At 49.6% G+C, this 21,878-nt stretch overlaps 1 protein-coding gene across 1 annotated transcript; it reads right to left on the bottom strand.

The window, feature by feature from the left end:
- Positions 1-9,801: 9,801 nt before the first annotated feature.
- LOC112205046 (keratin, type II cytoskeletal 2 epidermal-like) lies at positions 9,802-21,148 on the bottom strand. Its single transcript, XM_024348252.2, is given in 12 exon segments — positions 9,802-10,233; positions 10,297-10,558; positions 11,242-11,462; positions 12,130-12,257; positions 13,332-13,495; positions 13,836-13,930; positions 14,632-14,692; positions 16,806-16,826; positions 16,828-17,335; positions 18,548-18,583; positions 20,148-20,300; positions 20,989-21,148. Coding segments are annotated over 12 exon segments (2,241 nt in total).
- Positions 21,149-21,878: the final 730 nt, after the last annotated feature.

Below are 21,878 nucleotides of genomic sequence, written 5' to 3'. Positions count from 1 at the left end.
ATTGTTTAACTGCTAAAAATAGCAACAATAATAATAATTTTCTAAATGGTTACTCTCAAATTCTGTGCTTACCACAAGGCAATAACAAAGCACCATAGACCAGCACTAATCTGTGCTCACCCTCTGAGAAGCACGTCCCAGACAGCATCCTGGGGAGAAGCGCATTCAGTGAGCATCAGTGTCCGCCAACAAAAAAATGTGCGTTTTCCCTCCGGACTCAAATAGCTGTGGCTTTCATCCAAAATGTAATAATAATTTTTTTAACTTGGGGAAAAACTCTCCAGCCTTAGAAAAATGGCTAAGCGATGGCTTGCCCAATTGGATACAATTATTTTAAATCATCTTGTTGGAGACTCTGCAGCAGAACCGGAAACCACTTGTGATACTATGTACCATATTAAAGGGAAAGGGCAGACTACATGATGGAGTCTGTGCTGTGAACTCATAAGAATTAAGAATGCAGAAGGCCGGGCGCAATAGCTCACTCCTGTAATCCCAGCACTGTGGGAGGCCAAGGCAAGCAGATCACTTGAGCCCAGGAGTTCAAAACCAGCCTGGCCAATATGGCGAAACCCCATCTCCACTAAAAATACAAAAAATTAACCAGGTGTGGTAGCACACTCCTGTAGTCCCAGCTCCCAGGGGTCAGGGGGGCTGAGGTAGGAGGATCACTTGAGCCTGGGAGGTCAAGGCTGCAGTGAGCCCTTATTGTGCCACTGCACTCCAGCCTGGGCAAGAGAATGAGACCCTCTCTCAAAAAAAAAAAAAAAATGCAGATAAGACAGACTTTGTAAGTAACTAGAAAGTGAGTTGATTTATTTAGAGACTGTGGGAGGAGTTTTCCTAGGTTTTTTTGTTTGCTTGCTTATTTTTTTGAGACAGAGTCTTGCACTGTTGCCCTGGCTGGAGTGCAGTGGCACAATCTTGGCTCCCTGCAACCTCTACCTCCTGGGTTCAAGCGATTCTCCTGTCTCAGCCTCCTGAGTAACTGGGATTACAGGTGCCTACCACCACGCCTGGCTAATTTTTTGTATTTTTAATAAAGACAGGGTTTCACCATATTGGCCAGGCTGGTCTAGAACTCCTGACCTCAGGTGATCCACCTGCCTCAGCCTCCCAAAGTGCTGGGATTACAGGCATGAGCTACTGTGCCCGGCTGAATTTTCCTGGTGTTTTAAATGTCCTTTTTCTTTATGTTCATTGCAATAAATATTTTTGGCTCACGCCTTTAATCCCAGCACTTTTGGAGGCCAAGGCAGGCGGATCACCTGAGGTTAGGAGTTTGAGACCAGCCTGACCAACATGGAGAATGCCATCTCTACTAAAAATACAAAAAATTAGCCGGGCATGGTGGCACATGTCTGTAATCCCAGCTACTTGGGAGGTTGAGGCAGTAGAATCACTTGAACCCAAGAGGCAGAGGTTGCGGTGAGCCGAGATCGCACCATTGCACTCTAGCCTGGGCAACAAGAGTGAAACTCCACCTCAAAAAAAAAAAAAAAAAAAAGAAAGTTGTAGCAGAAATCCCAATAGAGGTGGGGAAGAACAGGTGGTAGAAACAAGAGCACTGTGGGGGCGCCGCAGTGAAAAGTCATCCTGGTACAGGGAAATGCTCCAAGGGCAATTCCAAGCTTCCACACCCTCTTCTCATGAACCTCTGCATTCCGTACATGGTATCTGTTCAGTGGGTCATCCAGGAGACACTGTGTGATAGAGGAGACAATGAGCCTGAAATTTATAGGCAGAAGCTCTGCTGCTTGCTGGCTGTGTCTAGAGCCTCAGACACTTAAGGAACCTAGAGCCTCTCGGACACTTAAGGAACCAAAGTGTCTATTTCTCAAGGATTCAAAGCTATAAGTCATGTGGGGAGAAGAAAGCAGAGCACTGGAATCACTAAGCAAGCAGAAATAGCTGCTCACAGATCCTGGTGGGATGACAGCTGTCCTGCTTTGCCTGGGATTTTCAGTACTTAAACCAAGATATACCTGGGCAAATCAGAACAGTTGGTCACCCTAGTCCTAGGCACCTATGGTCCACACAGCCATACTCCTAACCCTAAGGTAAGAGAGGGAAGCCAGGGCCTAGCCTCCAGCACAGGGTGACAAGGAGAGAACCAGTAGAAGCAGAGGAAGGAAAGAGAGGTGAAGCTAGGGAAAGGGGTGGGTTCGTGTGAGAAAGCTGCCTGAAGACCAGGATTCTGAGTCAGGTATCAGAGGAGAGGCAGAAAGAACAGAGCAGGGGGAAGAAGCAGGGGTCTGGCTGAGAAAATGGGGGCTGATAGGAGAAGGGACAGTAAGTACCAGACAGGAAACAGCAGTGGTGTGGTGAACAGATCCTTGAGTTGGGCATCTTGAAACCCAGCTCTGACTCCTGGCTCCGCCCCCTCCTAGCCCCATGGCTGGGACACTTGACTCCTTGAACCTCAGTTTCCTGACCTCTAAAATAAAGAAAATAGTAACCAGGCCGGTACAGTGGCTCACACCTGTAATCCCAGCACTTTTGGAGGCAGAGGTGGGTGGCTCACCTGAGGTCAGGAGTTTTGAGACCAGCCTGGCCAACATAGTGAAACCTCGTCTCTACTAAAAACACAAAAATATATAATCCCAGCTACTTCGGAGGCTGAGGCAGGAGAATCGCTTGAACCTGGGAGGTAGAGGTTGCAGTGAGCCGAGATGGCGCCACTGTGTTCCAGCCTGGGCAACAGAGGGAGACTCCGTCTCAAAAAAAAAAAAAAAAAAAAAAAAAAAAAAAATATATATATATATATATATATATATATATATATATATATATATATAAACAGCTTTGTAGAGTGATAGTAATGAATGGCTATGAACAAATATGGAAGGGCACTTTGCAAGCCCCAAGGAGTCACACAAGTGAGGTTCTGCTCCCCAACCCCTCCCTGTGAACCCACCTCTCTCTCCGGCTGCACCACTCACTTTCAACCCCACCTCCCCCTCATGAAGAATACACATAATTAACCCCTTCGCATCTGTCTCTACTGCCACCTAAACAAATAGGAAGCTCCTTGCTGTTGGGACAAAACTTCATGGACCAGGAGCCCCTTTCCTCCCGCAACTGCTGGGCAGAGTGGGCCAATAACAAAGGCCTTCATGACTGAGCTAAAGTAAAGAGACGTGGACAGCTTGGAGAACCAAGAGCTTGGGCCCCACAATTAAGTGCCCCTGGAGTTAAAGCCCAGCTCCCCCCATGTACCAGTTTTATGATTGAACTAATCACTGAGTTCCCTGAACCCTACTCATCTGACCCTTAAATAGAGCACTTGAAGACAACAAATATTTTAAAAGGCTTGCTCTTATGAGAGGTGTTATTGTGTGGCTGTGGCTACAGCATTGAGACCTATGAATGCGATGAGAGTTTTTAGAAAGACAGGCAGCTGGAAAAGGCTTCACAGAAGCAAAGGCAAGCTCAAGCTAACCTTGAAGGATGTACTGTAGGCCAGTGGGAGGGTGCTCTGTTGTAGGGACTGGGACTGGGAAGGACCAGAGAAACTGCTCGTGCCAAGGCCTAGAGGAAGGAATGAGCATGTGAGGGGGTGGGATGGGGGAGCCATGAAGAGGCCCCCTTGCCTCAAGGGAGCAACTGGGAAACCCTGAGACCTGAGTTTGGCTTCGGTCACAGAGGGCTCCAGCAATGTCTTTGAGTGGAATTTGTTCAGCACTCACCCAGGTTTCTATATACTCTCATGCTGAATGTGAAAATATTCCATTGTGATAACATAAAAAAGGAAGTCCCAGACAGCAGAGTTTAGGAAGCTTCTTTGATCTCTGTCTATGATCAGCTTTCAGCATCCAATGCCAACATTGTCATCTACCTCCCATCAGCTGATGGCCCCTGCTGGGCTGCTGTCATCCCTTGAAGGGCTTGGGAGGGGAGGAGGGACACACCCACTAACTGAGCTTTTGGTGGAGGGTGATAGCTATTCTCTACTTCCTCAGAAGAAAAAAAATGACTTAAAGTGAAGCATGAGAGATTTTGCTTGTCTCAAAGGAAGTGTTTCAACTCAGATCAATATTAGTGGGTAAATAATGTTCCTAGGACGAATCACTACCCCTAAAAGAAACTCCTCAGCTGGTTAGACTGCAGAGAGCAGCGGTTTCTAAACTGGCTCACATTGGAATCACCTAGAAAGCTTCAAAATCGCTGATGCCTGGGCCCACACCTAAGGAGTAGAGTTTAATTGGTCTGGGGCTATGGTCTGGAATTTAGAATTTTTAAAAGGTGGTTTTAATGTGCAGCAAGTTTGGAGACCACTGACCTAGAGGAAACAGGACAAATGAAACGGCCTCTTGAGATTCCATTCAGTCTAAGGGCACAGATAGGAGTAACAATCATTATCATAATAGCGAACTTCACCAGGTGATTTCCATGGACAGCTGTCTATAATATGGAAGGTCTCGTGAAATCTAAATACCAACATCATAAGGAAGGTATTCTTACTATGTTCATTTTGCAAATGGAGAAAGTGAGACTTGGAAAGAGAATCTTGTCCAAGAATACATTAATGAAAACAGTGGAATGGAGATTTGAACCTGGGCATTCCCACTTCGGAACCTACATGTATTGCAGAAGAGATGGGGTCGTTGAAGAGAGATGTGCCCGCTTCCTCCTCTCCCCACCTGCCACCTTAAAAGGAAAGTGGGAAGTTAGTTGAAGGCTGCAGCTCACCCAGCCCATCTCCCAGTTACTGAAACCCAGGGCTGCCAAGAAGGTGAGGCCCAGAGCAACCGTCAGCCACCTGGATCACAGTTCCAGACAGCAGCAGGAAGCAGGGTTCAGAAGAGCTGCTAGCATGACCAGCAGGAGCAGCTCCCAAAGCTCTATCCCCCACCTCACCCTACATTTCCCAGGGTCTGGAGGTGGATATCACAGAGGTGTGTCAGGGGCGTGGGGCTGGAAAAAGGAAGGGAGGGAGACTCTCACTCACCAGTCCCCACCAAGGAAAGAATGGAGAGCTGCAGCCCCGGTCTAGGAATGGGGGCCTTTAACCTCCTTGAAATGAGAGCCTTTTGACCTGTCGTCAGCACAGGGGAGGCAGTGATGTGACACATATCGGAGAGAAACCTCTTGGAGCTGAATAGAAGCTGCTAGACTTGGCTTCCCCACCCTTGGCCCACTCTTCTTCCTGCATAACAGCATCACAGCCAAACATATGATGGACGGTATCAGCCCAGTCCTTCATTTTACAAGGAAGAAATGGGTACAAAGACAGGGACTTGGCCAAAGTTACCCAAAAAATTTGGTGGTGCAGATAGAATGAGAACTTGGCTACCCTCCCCCCGAATTCAGAAAGAATAAGGAGGCCTATGTGAAATTCCCAGGTGCCTCTGTGCTCCTGCAGCCTGGGAGAGATGACTATATGGGGCGTTCCACCTTCAATCTCTAACAAGACCGCACGCAGGCGTGAGAAGGTGGTGCCAGGCACACAGGAACATCCCTGGTGAATCCTCTGATTTCTGGGTTGGGGTGTGTGTTTGGGGCAACACCTAGGGCCTTAAGCTCCTACTGAGGCCCAAAACTAGCCTGGACACCACTTTGACATCCCTTTAACTAGAATCTCAGTGTCTGCCTAGAGCATAAGAATCGGGCAGTCTCCTTCCTTCTCGGCAAACCCAATAGGTGCTTTTGGGCCTGGATATTGTCTAGAGGCCTCACTAAGGGCAGCTTGCAAATTCCCACGGCAAAGGTCCAGAGACAATATTGTGCCAAGCGTGTCAAAGCTCTTCCATCCAACATACTGGAAGTCATGACTATTTATACAATCATTTATTTATTTATTTATACAACCATTTATTTGTTTATAATTCACCCAGGCTGAAATGCTCACTGCAACCTCCACCTCCCGGGTTCAAGTGATTCTTGTGCCTCAGCCTGGCAACTTTTTTGTCTCTGAAGCAAAGGGAGCAGCTAGGCAGGTGTGGCCCCAAAGGAAAATAAGGCTACAGGTTAGACTTGGATTGAATTCCAAAAGAAACAGTGAGGTTCCAACAGAGGAATGGTGCTGTCTGGGCAGAGAATGCTTCTATATGTTGGATCAAAGAGGACGGGCCAGTCTCAAGGTTACAGGGGTAGTTAGTGGTGGGGTGGGACCAGCATTCCAAGTCCCTGAGGGTAATATGAGACCTGCCATCAATTCCAGGTTCATGTCTCACTTGACCATGATGGGAGAGATTACAGTGCTTTATAACCATAAGGAATTTGCAGTGTATTATTCTCTTCATTTAAAGAATAGACAGGTTCCTGAAACATTGGCCATAATTAGTAATGACGCTTTATTGAGCTCTTACAATGTGCCAAGAATTAAACAGATGACATGATTCCATCCACACAACTGCATTTTACTGATGACTTTTGGGTGAGGGGTCTGGAGGGTGGCCAAGCCACCCACCTGGAGGGTGGCTCAAGGTCACACACTCCTGGTAAGGAGTGGGCCCAGATTACACCTAGCAGCTGGGTTCCAAAGCCTGAGTTTCTTGCTGTACTATCTTATCTTCTGCTTTATGAGGCAATTTAGGAGGGCTTTGAGGTTAGGCCTGCTGGAGTTTGAATCCTGGTGCCATCCCTTCTAGTTACATGACCTTGGATAAGTTCATTCATCTCTCTGCGCTTTCATTTCCTCTTTTGTGAAGCAGAGGCCATAACACTGCCTACCTCACAGGGCTGTGAAGATTAGATGGGTTAATTCAGAAAAAGCTCAGCACATGTCAGGCAAATAACAAGAGATCATCTACTTTAGCGATTATTACATTATTACAAAAGTAAATTTCTATTAACCAAACTGCATTTTCCATCCAGCTTCCCTTAAATTAGAAAGTCACCATAAGCAGGAAACTGTGGCCCTGTAATATATTGTAAATCATATAAAAGATGCAGACAAGCTTTTCTTTAATCATCTATTTAAAGGAAGATGGCAATTTATTGATGAGTTTGAAACAAGCCAAAAGTATCTCCTCTGTCATTAAGCTAAAGGGCAATCTCTCCAAGCTGCATTCACTGCTTAGGAGGCACATGTGGGCTTGCTTTTTCTTGTTCATTTAGAGAATTTGTTCACCATAGAGAAAGTTTCATTATAACTGAAATTTTGTACCCTTTAAGCAACATCTCCCCATTTCTCCCACCCCTACTTCCAACCCCTGGCAACCACCCTTCAACTCCATTTCTATGAGTTTGACTGTCTTAGATTACACATATAGAGAGATTCTAAGGTATTTGTCTTCTTTTTTTTTTTTTTTTTTTTGAGACAGGGCAGGGTTTTGCTCTGTCGCCCAGGATGAAATATTCACTGCAACCTCCACCTCCCGGGTTCAAGAGATTCTCATGCCTAAACCTCCCAAGTAGCTGGGATCACAGGCATGTGCCACCACGCCGAGCTAAAATATTTGTCTTTCAATGTCTGGCTTATTTCACTTAGCATCATGTCCTCCATTTTTCTATGTTGTTCCAAATGACAAGATTTCCTCCTTTGTATGGCTAAATAATATCCCATTGTGTATATATTCTACTTTTTCTTTGTCCATTTATCCATCAACAGACACTTAGGTTGATTTCATATCTTGGCTACTGTGGATAAAACTGCAGTAAACATGAAGGTGCAGATATCTCTTCAAGATAGTGATTTAATTTCCCTTGGATATATACTCAGACGTGGAGTTGCTGGGTCATATGGTAGTTCCATTTTTAATGTTTTGAGGAACCTCCATACTGTTTTCCATCATGGCCGTACTGTACCAACTTACCTTCCCACCCACAGTGTACAAGTGTTCAACATCACTAATCATCAGAGAAATGCAGATCAAAACCACGATGAGACATTACTTCACAACTGTTAGGATGGCTATATCAAAAAGATAAAGGATAAGAGTGAGGGCGTGGAGATAATAGCAAAGACTTGGAACCAACCCAAATGTCCATCAAAGATAGACTGAATTAAGAAAATGTGGCACATATACACCATGGAATACTATGCAGCCATAAAAAAGGATGAGTTCATGTCCTTTGTAGGGACATGGATGAAGCTAGAAACCATCATTCTCAGCAAACTATTGCAAGGACAGAAAACCAAACACCGCGTGTTCTCACTCATAGGTGGGAATTGAACAATGAGAACACTTGGACACAGGATGGGGAACGTCACACACCAGGGCCTGTCATGTGGTAGGGGGAGGGAGGAGGGATAGCATTAGGAGATATACCTAATGTAAATGACGAGCTAACGGGTGCAGCACACCAACATGGCACGTGTATACACATGTAACAAACCTGCACATTGTGCACATGTACCCTAGAATTTAAAGTATAATAATAATAAAAAAGAAAAAAAGAATGAGGGCGTGGAGAAAAGAGAATCCTTGGACAGTGGGCTTGTTTTTGAGAGGTGAAGCCATAGCCCCTCCCAGTGCAAGCTGCAGTGGACAGTCCCCAGGCTTCCTGCTCTCTGATTTAGACTATCCCAGATAACTGCTTCACCCTACAGCTGGAACATTCTCTGTTGAAGCTGTAGTTATGTGTTGTTTTTCTAGTGTGGTGAGCCTTTGGCTATCCCTCTTGGCTTTTTGTGTACTTAGCTAAGAGTTTCTCTGATCTGTTATCAAGGAGTATTGTCTCTTTCTTGCTTTCTCTGACAACCTTTCTCAGTCCCCCACACTAGTGAGCATTTTACGAGGAAGGCCGCCATGCATGTATGCCTTTGCATGTTTGCTTATGTTTTACTTCTCCCACTCACATGCCCTAATTTGCAAGGGGCCCCCACACCCGGCACCAAACCTCTGTTCTATCCAAGTATTCCTGGATCTGCCTGTATTCTGTGCTCTCATCTGGGGTAGGGGTAGGGATGAGGGTGGAGGTGACCTGTTACCAAACCATTTGAAGTTCTTTGTTCTCATAACTGTCAATATTTGAAGGCTCTGCCCCACATCATATCAAACATGTTAACATACATCCTTGGCATATATAACTTTTGCCATAAAACATTTGAATTTTTATAATTGCTTTTGAAAATGTTTGACTACCAGCAACTCCTTTGATTATAATTAGCTGTGATTCCTGGATAATTTCATACATATTTCGAATTACTAGAAAAACAAGGAAATCTAACCTACGACTTTTTTCAAATAAAATGAAATGTTTATGAATTCAAATCTGAACAATTAGGAAGGTTGATGTATGTCATCCATAGTATCTCTTGGGTGAAAAGGCCCTGCCCCTCCAGCCTGGGAACTCTCAGTACTTCCTCCCCAGGGTCCCCCTCCCAGCTCAGACCAGAGCTGTGTGTGTGAAAGGGACTGTGAATGACCCACTGGCCACAAAGAAAGTCTCAATGACCTGGAATCCAGAATAAAAATTCTACCATGATGTCTGAAGCACAACGCACTTTATCGAAGATTGTACAGAACAGAGAATTCCTTTCTTGAAGCCAAGACGGGAAATCAAAGTACAAGCAGGAAGTGGTGACCGGGGAGGCCCTGCCTGCAGGGAGGGGAATGGGCCGATTGGAACTGTCCCATAAGGCAGTGGGACATTGGCTGGGGTGAGGGCACCTTCAGGGCACAAGTGGTGACATGGCCCAGCTCCTGGCCACTGCCTTGTGTAGGTGGATTTTTTTCAGATTTTGTTTATTTGTTTAGAGATAGGGTCTCGCTCACTTGCCCAGGCTGGAGTGCAGTGGTGCCATGCTAGCTCAATGCAGCCTCGAACTCCTGGGCTCAAGTGACCCTCCCGCCTCCACCTCCCAAAATGCCGGGATTACAGGCATGAGCCGCCGAGTCCGCCGTTGAGGGTTTACCGCCTACTCATCCTTCGCGGCAACTTTCGGGCTGCTGCGATGCCAGCGGTCTGGGAAGGTGGGGCTCCGGGGCACAGGTCAGAAGCAGCGGAGGGAAGGGGCCCCGCGGGGGTGCGAGGCAGCTCAGAGCGGGGCGTGCCGGAGGGCGAAGGGGACTGGGGTCCGAGGACGCCCCTCGCGCGGGGTTCAGAATTTGTGGCGGGACCGCCAGCTCTAGGAGGAGCTTTGTGAGACTCTGGCCGCGCTGCTGCTGCCGCCGCCGCCACCCCGGCTGACGGCGCAGGAGTCCCGGAGCCACAGAAGCCCCCTGAGCACCGCGGAGCTCCCGCCCAAGACCCAGCCGCTGCGGCCCCGGCTACTGCCGCCGGCCCGGGCTCCGACTCCTCCTCCCAGGGCGCAGCCGCCGCCAGTGCTGCTGTGGCCCGTCTCTGCAAAGAGGGTCGGGGTCAGGGAGCCTGGCAGTGTCCGCCCGGCACGCCAGCCCCTCCCACAGTCCCGAGCCGCAGGTCTTCCCCGGGGTGACGCCCCGCCGAGATCCGGCAAGGCGTGGGGAGGACAGGCTTCAAGGAGGGGAGGGGAGGTTGGTTCCTCCAAAACAGCCACCAACAGCTCTTCCAGCCTGCAGGCCGGATGGCCTCGCACCAGCGCTGGCACATGGCTTGAGAAACTGCATTCCGAGGCCTCCAGCCCCTTCCCGGAGAAAGAACCCAGTACTCAGCGAGGCTCACGGAACTCTGGCACCTCCCAGACACCCTGTGCGGAAGACCAGACAGTTCGCTCAGTTCCTCCCTCTCCTTAAACGGCCTTCCTTAGGTCAACAGCAAGGAGAGCCTTGGTCACCCCACCCCCATTCCCTCCTGATTGATGTAGAGAGTGAGAAATAAGCAGGACGGGTGCTCAGAAAATCATAAAACACATTCTTCTTTCTATTGGGTAAGGTTAAAGTGTTACTCTTTCCATTGACATCTCCCAAAGGGATACAGACCAGAGGATACAGAACATTTCTGGACCCACCCATCCGCTCCACCTCCTCAGGATACTCTTCATTTAGCAAATGCTATTTGAACCCACATGGGACAGAGCCCTATACCCATGTGCCAGTGTACGGGAACACACTCTTCAAAAACTTGCAGTTAAGGCATTAATAAAGAAATGGTCTAGAAATAACATTTATGTCTATGACCCTTCATCTTTGCAGACATACACTGTATAGCTAAAACATAGGACGTTATCCCAGGTAAGGCGCTAACGTGTTCATATGGCATAGGAAGCATAGCTTTCTTGGTGTGACAGCACCTCCCAGCCCTGAACAAGAGGCTGTGCCTGCCAATGGCCACCGCCACCTCCCACAGAACGCACAGCTCCCACACCTGGCAGCACGCTCAGGCAGGAAAGCCCCAGGCCTCTGGCCTCCTGGGAACCAGACGGACTCTCACCTGCATTCCTCGCCCTCCAGGAGGGTCCGGTAGGTGGCGATCTCCACGTCCAGGGCCAGCTTGGCATTCATCAGCGCCTGGTACGCACAAAGCAGCAGGGCCACGTCCTCTTTGGCCTGCTGCAGTCCAGACTTGATGTCCTGAAGCTTGGCATTGGTGTCCTTGAGGGCCACCTCCTAGCGCTGCTCTGCATCAGCGATGGTCGTCTGCAGCTTGGCGTTCTTAGTGTGGGGAGCCAGGAGTCCAATTTAGATTCGAATGTCATTCACTGACGGCCCGTCCTGTGTGCTTGGTGCTTGCACGTGTGTTACCTGATGTTGGGCAAGTGAGGAAACCCCAGGCACAGGGGTTAAAGGCTATGCAGCTGGTCAGCAGAGAAGCCTGGGCTGGGACCTAGGTCCTAGCACACCAGGGAGTGGGATTAGAAACACCTGGCCTCAAGGGGCTATACCAACTCAGGAGGAGCCAGACCCTTCCTGTGCCTCTCTCCTTTTTTATGGGAAATAACTGAGCATCTTCTGAAAACTTCCCTCCTCCAGGAAGTCTTCATGAATTATCAGAGAAACCTTCTCTCTGCCTTAGCCCATCTAGATGTGGGCTTCCTTGGCTACTCCCCGAATTCAGTCTTCAACAGTCAACTTCTTTCTCCAACCACCTAATCATGTCTTTACTCAGTTTCTATCCCATATCAACCTTCAAGCTCCAGGGAAGCAGAAACTAAATCCACGTAACAATCTTAGTTCAGCGCTAGCCCAGCACATCACCCAGGAAATCTTAGTGTACGTGAGTGGGGGCATGATTTTGCTTTGCGTAGGTGCTAGGCCTGCGTGTCATGATGGAAGCATAAGCCCACAGCCCTGGTCATGTTCTTTTCCTCCTCATCCCCACCTGCTTCTTGATGCTCTCGATCTCCACCCAAAGCCTCTGGGTCATCCTGTTGAGCTCCATGATCTCATTCTTGGTGTTCCTCAGGTCATCCCCATGCCTGCTGGCCATGGTCTGCTGCTCCCCCAACTGTGTCCAGAAAAGTCACATTTTCAGAAAAGGTGTCTTATAGCTCACCTGTTTCAACACCTTCATACCACAAATGGAAAAACCAGAGAACAGTCATATACAGACCCAGTGCTCTCTCTCCCCACACCAGAAGCCCTGTCTTCCAGAACAGTAGCTACTGTCTGTTGAGCTGTCACTGTGCACCAGACCCTCTGTTTTATCTCATTCATCCTCACAACAACTTGATGAGAAAGGCATTATTATCCCCACCTTATACAAAAGGAAAACTGAGACTCAGATTGCCTGAGTTCCATGACCAAAGTCATCCAGCTATGGAGTGACAGTGTGGGCACTTGAATGCAAACATCCCAGATGCTGGAGCCAGCTTCTTTCTTAACCAGCAGAAAACCCAGGGGAAGAGTCAAATGTAGATGGACCAACTCTGTCTCATTCAGATTTGGGGAATGGGAGGGAAATGTACAGAATTCCCTGGGCCTGTGGAGTTAGACTTTGCCCATCCCCCTCCCTTGGCTGTTCCAGATACCAGCTTCAACACCTCAGTGTGATCAGAAGCGCACGTAGATGCAGAGCCTTTGTGGAGGAGAAATGGAGGAGTTTCTAACACGAAATAACAATAAAGGAGATGCAGCAAGAAAGATTTAGGTTAAGAATTTTTCAGCCTTGGCACTATTGACATTTTGGGCATGATAGTTCTTTTTGCAGAGGCATCCTGTGCATTATAAGATGTTTACAGCATCCCTGGCCTCTACCCACTAGATGCCAGTTAGTACCCCCACCCCACTTTTAGGTATGACAATCAAAAATGCCTGCAGATATTTCCAAATGTCCCATGGGGGAAAATCGTACCTTCTCCACCCTCTGTTGAGAAGCACTGGGTTAGAGCAAAGTCAGAGCTTTCTGACTGGGAAGAAAGCTCTCTGTTAATAAGACCAGACCAGTGGGAAGATGAGGTAACTGCCAAATGGAGGTGTGGGAAGAATGGCTTGGAGGCAGGGTCTGCCCTCCTGTGTGGACTGTCTAGGCAGATTGATGGGGGAGCAAGATTCTCCAAAGCTACATGATGCTGTCACCCATCTTGGTCTGGTACAGGGCCTCGGCCTCGGCCTAGCTCCTCTGGGCAATCTCCTCATACTGGGTGCAGACCTTGGCAATGATACTGTCCAGGTCCAGGCAGCGGTTGTTGTCCATGGAAAGAACCACAGATGTGTCGCTGGTGTCTGACTGCATCTGGGACAGCTCCCACAGGGCCAAGCAAACATGCCCCCTCCTGAGCAGACCCACACCAGGCTTCCCAACAGAGCACGGGAAGCCACCAGCTCAGGAGAGGGGTGCTCAGGACTGAGGGACCACCACTAGAGGCTTTTCTGGAAGGCAATGGCCACTTCTACAACAGAAAAAAGAAGGTGAGGAGGCAGAGGTTCGAATGGTGCAGGTAGAGAACAGAACTACCCACAAAGGTGGGCCAGTGTCTCTCTGGTCAGGACAGACAGACCCACAGTCCTGCTGGACTTCTAAATGCCCTCTCCTCTAGGAGGCAGGGCAGGTGAGTCCCGAGGAATGGCAATGAGGAGAGACTTCCAGCATTGTAGAGGGCTTTCAGGAAGTTCATCTCGCCTATCATCCTCTCCACGTTGGCCTCCAGCTCCACTTTGGTCATGTGGGCAGCATCGACATCCTGGGAGATAATTCAGTCACTGTCTCCACAACCTGTGGCTCTGTCCAGTCCTGCATACTATGGAAAGGGGCAGGAAGAAGGGGCCACGGGGCCCTGCCCCTGGGAGCTCCCACTCAGGGAAAAGGAGACCCCATCCAGGCACAGGCAGCGGCACCCTAACATTGCTAAACCAAGTACTCTGCAGGCTGGGCTGGTGAATGCACACCAGGGAAGGGCACAAAGAGACTATAAGGTGAGAGGAAGAATGAAGTCTGGGGCTGGGTCCCTTACACTGAGACCAGGGGAGAAGAATATGTGAGGAAGGGGGTCTGAGGGAGAATTTAAATTTGCCACACTCAAAGTCTCTCTCTTTAAATAGCTCCTGGGAATGCACTCCTAATAGAAAAAAGAAAGAAATTATTTCTTCCTTTGGTCCATTTTGTAATCACAACTTAAGGCCTAATCAGGTTCATAAACTCTGCATGCCCATCAGGAAAGGACTTGGCAAAAGGCTGCTGGGACCTTCACACCCTTCAGCAGGGGTGGGCAGGGAGCTGCTGGGGCCTGAACCCTGTCTGGCCTCCTCCCTCTTCCTGGCCCTCACTTGCAGGGCCTACAAGAAGTCCTCAGATCAACAGCACTAAGCTTCTGCCTCCCCTCCACTCTCAAACCACTCAGGTTAGCAGGGCTTTGGGGTGGGAAGCTGGGAAGAGGCCCCTCACCTTCTTCAGGACCACAAAGTCATTCTCTGCAGCTGTGCACTTGCTGACCTCATCTTCATACCTGTGAGAAAAAGGTCACCTGTGGTCTGCCTTCTCTCAGTCATCCCCATGGCCCCAGGGCACATCCCATGAATCACATGGACTCAGGGCTTCTTGTCCCACCAGTTTAGCCCAAGGCCTGCATCTTTCCAATGTATGGCCTTCTTGGTTCAGGTAAGACCCAGTTCATTCTACAGACATTTACTAGCACTTAATATGTGCCAGGCACCACTTAATAATGATGATGATGATAAGTGGACAGTGAAGTAGATACCCCTTCCTTATACTATTCTGATTGATCCTAGAAGGCTTTCTGGAGAAATTTTGATATTTTTCAACTATTTATGGGACCAGAGGGAGATGGCTGAGCTGCCAAGAGCTTTCAGGGGAATTTTCTGGTGCCAACTCTGTGTACAGCAAGTACAGTAGCACCATGGGCTCTCCATAGGTACTTAGTGAGTATTCTACAGCAGATGCAGTCTCCAGAAAGATGTTTACAATCCTGGGTGCACTGCACTCAGGTGGGAATTAGAGAAAACCACAGAGAAATGTCTCTCAAGCAGACCTTTTCCCAAGAAGGATCCTAGATGCAACTGAGCCCTGCATTTAAACTTAACCACTGGCTAAAGATGTCTCAAACTTTTATTTGCTATGAGACATTTCTGCACAAAATTCAAGGCTAGCCATATAAGCAGGGGAGTAACTATCAATCAACTGGTCATTCAACAAACATTTGCAGAGCACCAAGCATGTGTCAGGCCTTATACTAGACACTCAGGATTCCAAGATCTCAGAAGGCCCCTTTGAGGATGATAAGGGCTACTGCTGAGACCTTGGGCAGCCAAACCCACTTGCTGTGGAGCAGCTGCATTTTCAGCATCACTTTCTGTTTTTCTGTAAACAAATTTTTTTTGAGACAGGTTCTCACTCTGTTGTCCAGGCTGGAGTGCAGTGGAGCGATCTTGGCTCACTGCAACCTCTGCCTCTTGGGCTCAGGCGATTCTCCCTCCTCAGCCCCCCAAGTAGCTAAGACTACAGATGTGCACCACCATGCCTGGCTAATTTTTGTATTTTTTGTAGAGACAGGGTCTCGCTGTGTTGCTCAGGCTGGTCTCAAACTCCTGGACTCAAGTAGTCCACCTGCCTCAGACTCCCAGAGTGCTAGGATTACGGGCGTGAACCAACGCACCCGGCCTCTGTAAATAAATTTATCCAGACACCCAGATGTCTGCCAGGAACCAGCTAGGTACCTCTAGAAGGTCACTTAACTTTCAAGAGCTTCACCTCTAAAAAGGTGTGATGTTCCAATGTTAAGACTAACTTCTTCATCTTTGCCCAGGACACATATGAAAATGGGACCCCGCAAAGAATCACTACAAGCCCTTTCTGTGAGGCCTACTATTACCCCAGGGTCACAAAGAGATCTCCACACATTGTACCCCAAGAGTACTGATGACACTCTCAGCAGCTAACCAAGCCCAGACACCACACAGTCACCACTGTCATTGCCATGGTTTCCCTTGCATGGAATGTCCAGAACGCAGACACCCCCATAAACCATTCATTCAGCCAGGCCCTTGCACGTATACGTGCAAACAAGCCTCACATGCCGTCAACATTTGCAGTTCCTCACACTAAAATCATCTATGAGAAGCACCTAGGAGGAGGTGCCCCTTCACCCTCATCTCACGTCACAAAGCTGATGGCAGGTTGACTCATCCCTCAAATACAAATTCAGCTTGGGCAGAGTCAGCCTCTCTTTCAAAGACGAGCAGCTTGCAAATCCTCTCAGATGGAGGGAGAGTTCTGCGTTTGGGTTTCAGAAGGCAATGGTTAGGAGACATCAATGATGGCAGCCAGCAGTCCCCAGAGCAGCAGCCTCAGCAGCCCCTCTGAGGAGCAGAGGGACGGGGCACACAGAGGGATGGCACCTCCATCTAGGGAGGGGCTACAGCATTTTCCTCACCTGTTGCTGCTGTAAGCAGACCCACTACTGCTGAGATACCACAGAGGGCTTGACATATTGGGTGAACCCACAACTCCTTCCTCAGACTCATAAGGAGAAGAGGGAAAAAAAAGACCAACACAATTGAGCCAGATTTCCTCACTGTCTAGCTGGCTTGAGATGGGCTCACCTGTCAATGAAGGAGGCAAACGTTGTTGAGGGTCTTGATCTGCTCCCGCTTCTGGGCCTTTACTTGCCCAAACTTAAGGTCAGTCTCCTGGAGGGGCTGAAGAAGGCTCTGGTTGACAGTCACTTCCTGGATTCCACCCAGGAAGCCACCCAGATCACTGAGGTCACGGAGGCCACCAAAGCCACCAGGACCACCAAAGCTTCCAGAACCACCAAAGCCACCAGCTCCTCTGCAGAAACCCCTGGCTCCTCCTCTGAAGCCTCCAATTCCTCCACCAAAGCCCCCAGCTCTTCCACCAAAGCTTCCACCCATCCCTCTTCCACCACCTCCAAAACCACTGCCTCCAAAACATCCCCCACCAGGCCCCCCGAACCCACCAGCCCCGCTGAACCCACCAGCCCAGGTGCCACCTCCAGCCACACTGATAGGGATCGTCTTCTTCCCCCCAAGGCCATGGAGACTCTGGCTGCAGAAACCTCCCCCCATCATGGCACGGGCAGCAGACCCACCCACCACCAGCCCTTCCTGAGCTGGAGGCAAAGGAGGACATGATGGAGCTGATCCAGCTGTGGCCTGACACCACTGCTAAGTGGCTGCTGAAGGTCTGGCAGTAGGCCCCACCAGAAGACCTGCAGGGCTGCTGGCTGTAGCTTATCTGGTGACTCATGGCAGACAGCAAGGTCTTCCAAAGGAAGGGTGAGCTCAGAAGGCTGGAGGAAACTCAGAAGCCTTCTGAAGTTCTGGGATGGGGATGGCCCTTATGTAGAGCCTGGGAGCTTGGCTGGCTGCTGGTGCCAGCCACCTAACTGAGGTATTAGCAGCTTTGGTTTGCCTGGCAGGAAGAGGTCGAGTTCAAAACATGCAACACACCTTGATAATCCCTCCAAATTTCCAAATTACTTTGTTTTCCCAGGGTTACTTCCCTGAAATAACCTTAAATTGGGAGAGGGACCATCCTGTAGGGCTGGACACAACCCTTAATCCCCAAGAGATCTATGACCCCATGCTGAGAGTGACAGGTCAGCACTTCTCTGCCCCTCAGCCACTCAGCCAGACCAGCCAGCCTCAGGAGGTTCCCAGGATGGGTGCAGAGCCCCAGTGGGGGCAGGACCCCAGGCAAGGACTCCAAGGAAGAAAGGAGAGGACAGGGGAGGGCTGTGAAGGTGACGTTGTGGCTGACAAGGAGAAGGAAGTTGCAACAGAAGTTCAAGAATGCACAGCAGCTGCCTCTAGGACCTCACCCTTCAGGGAGGAGGTGCACATATGAATGCACAAAGAGCAAGTTCTCAGCCACAGGGACACCTAGAACTGGGGTCTAAGGGGCCTTGGAGGGAGAGCTGCAGGGGAGGAGAGAGGAATCAGTCTGACAAGGACAGGAATGAGCATGGCTGGAGAAGAAGTCAAGGTCACTGCCAAGTGCCCTAGGAGAGGGTGAGCAGAGAGAGGGGCTGAGGCCAGCCTGGGCAGGGTAGAGAGAATGGACCACTTGGGCCAGGCCAGAAAAACCATCAGCTTTTCCTCTTCCAAACTTGTACAACAAAAATGAATCCAGGATTCCCAAGGCCCTCTTCCTTCAGCTCACGTGAGACACCACCCCCACCACCTAGGAAGCTCAGATCCTCACCAGTAAAATTTCAGAATAACAAGGGCTTCTTCTTAAGTCTGTTAGGGGCATAATATTTGGAAGAAGTTCTGTGTGACATGAAATGTTACTCACTTTTGTAACATTTACCTCTACTTACCTTTGGCAGCAAAGACTACCTTTGATGACACCAATCCTGACAGCACAAACCAAGGCTGGAAATGAGCCTCTGCAAAGGCCAGCCCCTTTTAAAATGACCTTTGCCTTTTCCTCTTCTAATCTGACCTCCAATTCCCTCTGATCCGTGCTCGTCCAAGAACCCTTCTCTCATTGATCTCACCTTCTCCCCTTTGCTCAGACCTGACTTCCTAGCCACTCAGCACCTCCTTCTTCCCTTGCCAGCTCACTGGAGGGAGGGCCAGTTCAAACCAGTGACCTGCCAAACCTCAGGGAAGCTCCTATTCCTCTCCATCAAGTCACAAAAGACCCTCAAGTAAAGTGGAAGAGAATGAACTCAGTGGAGAGAGAGAGAAGCAAAACACACCATAAATTCACACCAACACACACACACACACACACAGACATCACAGAACCACAGGCATGCCCACAAGGATGCACACGCTCATCACAATTCCCTGCCCAGGGCACTCTTCCCCATGCAGCCCTTCATGCCACAGGTAGACATCGTCCTCACCACCTTCAAAACCTTGGTGCCTACCCCATCCCCCAGGGCCCTGATTCTTGCTCAAAGCTCCTTGCTGACCTAAAAACCAAGATATGGCAGCTGGATCCAAATAGGGGCACAGACTGAGAGGAGACCCAGGTCCCAACTCAACTCAGCCACTGAGTCTTCCCCTTGCCAGGCCTCAGTTTCCTCCTCTGCACAATGAGGACTTCAGACTTGAGTAGAGGATTCACGTTGGACCTACTGAAGCCCCAGGGTTCAAATGAGGTATGAGTGGGAGAAAGGGATGCAGTGGGCAGTGTTCTGGTCTCATCACCACTGCCATCCTGACACCTCCACGCTGATCTCTTAAATGAAAGACTCTGCTGTTTAAAAACAATTTGGAAACTCCTGGGCCCATTGCCCTCTGGATCACTTCCCGTGCTGATGGTGGGGCTCAGCAACATAACATAAAACCGCTGTCTTTGCTCACATATGGGGCTGATCCTGACTCCAAAATCCAAGTCATGTTTTGGTTTCCAAGTGTGGCCTATGCTTTTGTCAAGAGAGGCCCCAGGAGCAAATGAGAAAAGGTGTCCCACCATCCTCCTGTCCCCCACTTGCCATTTGTAAATCCTTGCTATTGAAGGGGAACTCTGCAGAACAATTCACTGGTTTCCACCCCTTGACCACTGCCAATGACCTGGCCCAGTCTGAATACGCAAAGAAGTCAGTTTGCATTTTAACATCAAGAACAAATCCCAAAGAGATTAGGGTGGAAGTTGGGGTTCTAATGAGGACCCATCCCAAATCCCTTCATTAGCAGTGGCAAATCCCACCAATCCCCCACACCTGCAAACTAGAAAAGTCCTGCTATTCTCCTCTGTTGCCTCTTCAAAAAAAATTAGAGTGCACTGCTAGCCAGGGAGTCGCCAACCCTAGAATTAAACCATATGGGCCTTTCCTGGGGATGAGGGCACAGAGGCCCCAGGAGAGACACTGAGCCCTGCCCTCCCTCCTCTCCGTGGCCATGGCTATGCCTCCCAGGCTGGCACCTGACCGAGGCCCCTGTGCTCTGGGGCAGCAGTGCCCTCACCAGTGGAGTCCAAGGGCAGGGGAACAACCGCATCTGCCATTGTTCCTGCCATGAGGCAGTCCCAGCTTCTCGGGGAAATGGGGCCCTCAAATGCAGCACCCAGGGCTGAGGCCAGAGCTTGACAGTACATGGCATGGCAGCTGGCAGATGATGCTGGGCCAGGGAGGGCAAGTGGGGAGAGCAGAGTTGGGACAGAGCTGTGTGTGTGGGAGGCTTCAAGGGGAGCACATAGATGGGGCCCTGGGGCAGATTGGGCATGAGCCAGGAGGAGCTCAGCTCTGGTTCCCTGGGCAGACTGTCCCACTCTGTGCCCTGCAGTCAAAGGGGAATCTGTTCCATAAGAAATTGTTGGTTTTGTTTTGTTTTGTTTTGTTTAAATGGAGTCTCACTCTATCACCCCAGCTAGAGTGCAGTGGTGTGATCTCCGCTCACTACAACCTCTGCCTCCTGGGTTCGATTGATTCTCTTGCCTAGGCCTCTCAAGTAGCTGGGACTATAGGCAGCCACCACCATGCCTGGCTAATTTTTGTAATTTTGTAGAGATGGGATTTCGCCATATTGGCCAGGCTAGTCTCAAACTCCTGACCTCGGTTATCCACCTGCCTTGGCCTCCCAAAGCGCTGGGATTAGAGGTGTGAACCACCGGGCCTGGCCAGAAACTGTTCTTCAATACCAGGTGACCTCTGAGCTGAGTCTCACTGAAGAGGGCCAGCCTCATGGCATCTGAAACTTAGGAAAAAAGGTCTTGGGCCAGGCAGCTGCAGCTCGAAACTTGGCCCAGCCCAGAAGGAGAAGGCCCAGGGAGTGAGGCAGCCTCTTCAATGTGCGCAGACCTACCTACCCCAGGAGGCCAGCAGAACAATGCCATGGAAAGCACCCTGGATAGAGGCAAGGGCCCCAAGTTCCAGTCTCCAGGCTCCTCTGGGCCTCCTTTTAGCCCATTGTAAACTAGAGCTGATAAACCTCTTCTCTGCCTGTTGAGGCTCTACTCCTGAGCCCATCGAGGGCCAGGTGAGTGAAGTACAACAAGGGACTTATAAACTAGAAAGCAGGAGCGCCTTGGGAACTGAGGGATCACAACGGCAGCAGGGAGTCAGGCCATAGAATGCTAGCCAGTTAGCAGGCTCTAAATTGACACTTATAGACTTTTTCAACCTTCATGGCAACCCTCTAGCTCTTTTTTTACAGATGAGGGAAACTGAGGCTAAGGAGTTAAACAACTTTTCCAGGGGCCCACAGCCAATAAGTGGCAGAGCCAAGCCTCCAGTTCAGTTTCTGTCCCAGCCTGGAGCACATGCTACGGACTGAGGCATGTACGACTCAGAGCTCTGGAAAGGCTCCTTGTGCAGGCACTGGCAGGATGTTCTGTGTCTGTCCCTTCCTTCTGTGTCTGTAAGTTCTCAGCTTACAGAACAAGCCCTGACTCTGAGCAATTGACTTGTATTTGATCATGTTTGCAAAGTGGTGTGGAATTGATAGAAAAGGCACAAACAGGACTCCGTGCTTCTCTAAGCATAGTCCTTAGAAGGGCACTTTGCATGGTTTTCCCAGCAAAGGGGATGGTTTGTGCTGCCCCAGCTTGCTCCTTCCTCAGCAGGATCAAGGGTGTGATTATGCAAGCTGATGGGCCAGGAGAGGGCCACAGTCTAGACATAAACCATTTCCCTTCCACCCTAAACCAACTCATTTAGGAACCAGCCAAAGTCCCAGCCCCAACACAATGCCTTATAT

Source organism: Pan troglodytes, chromosome 10, assembly GCF_028858775.2.
Source record: "Pan troglodytes isolate AG18354 chromosome 10, NHGRI_mPanTro3-v2.0_pri, whole genome shotgun sequence".
NCBI classification, from domain to species: domain Eukaryota; kingdom Metazoa; phylum Chordata; class Mammalia; order Primates; family Hominidae; genus Pan; species Pan troglodytes.
This window is presented reverse-complemented; position numbering and strand designations above follow the sequence as displayed.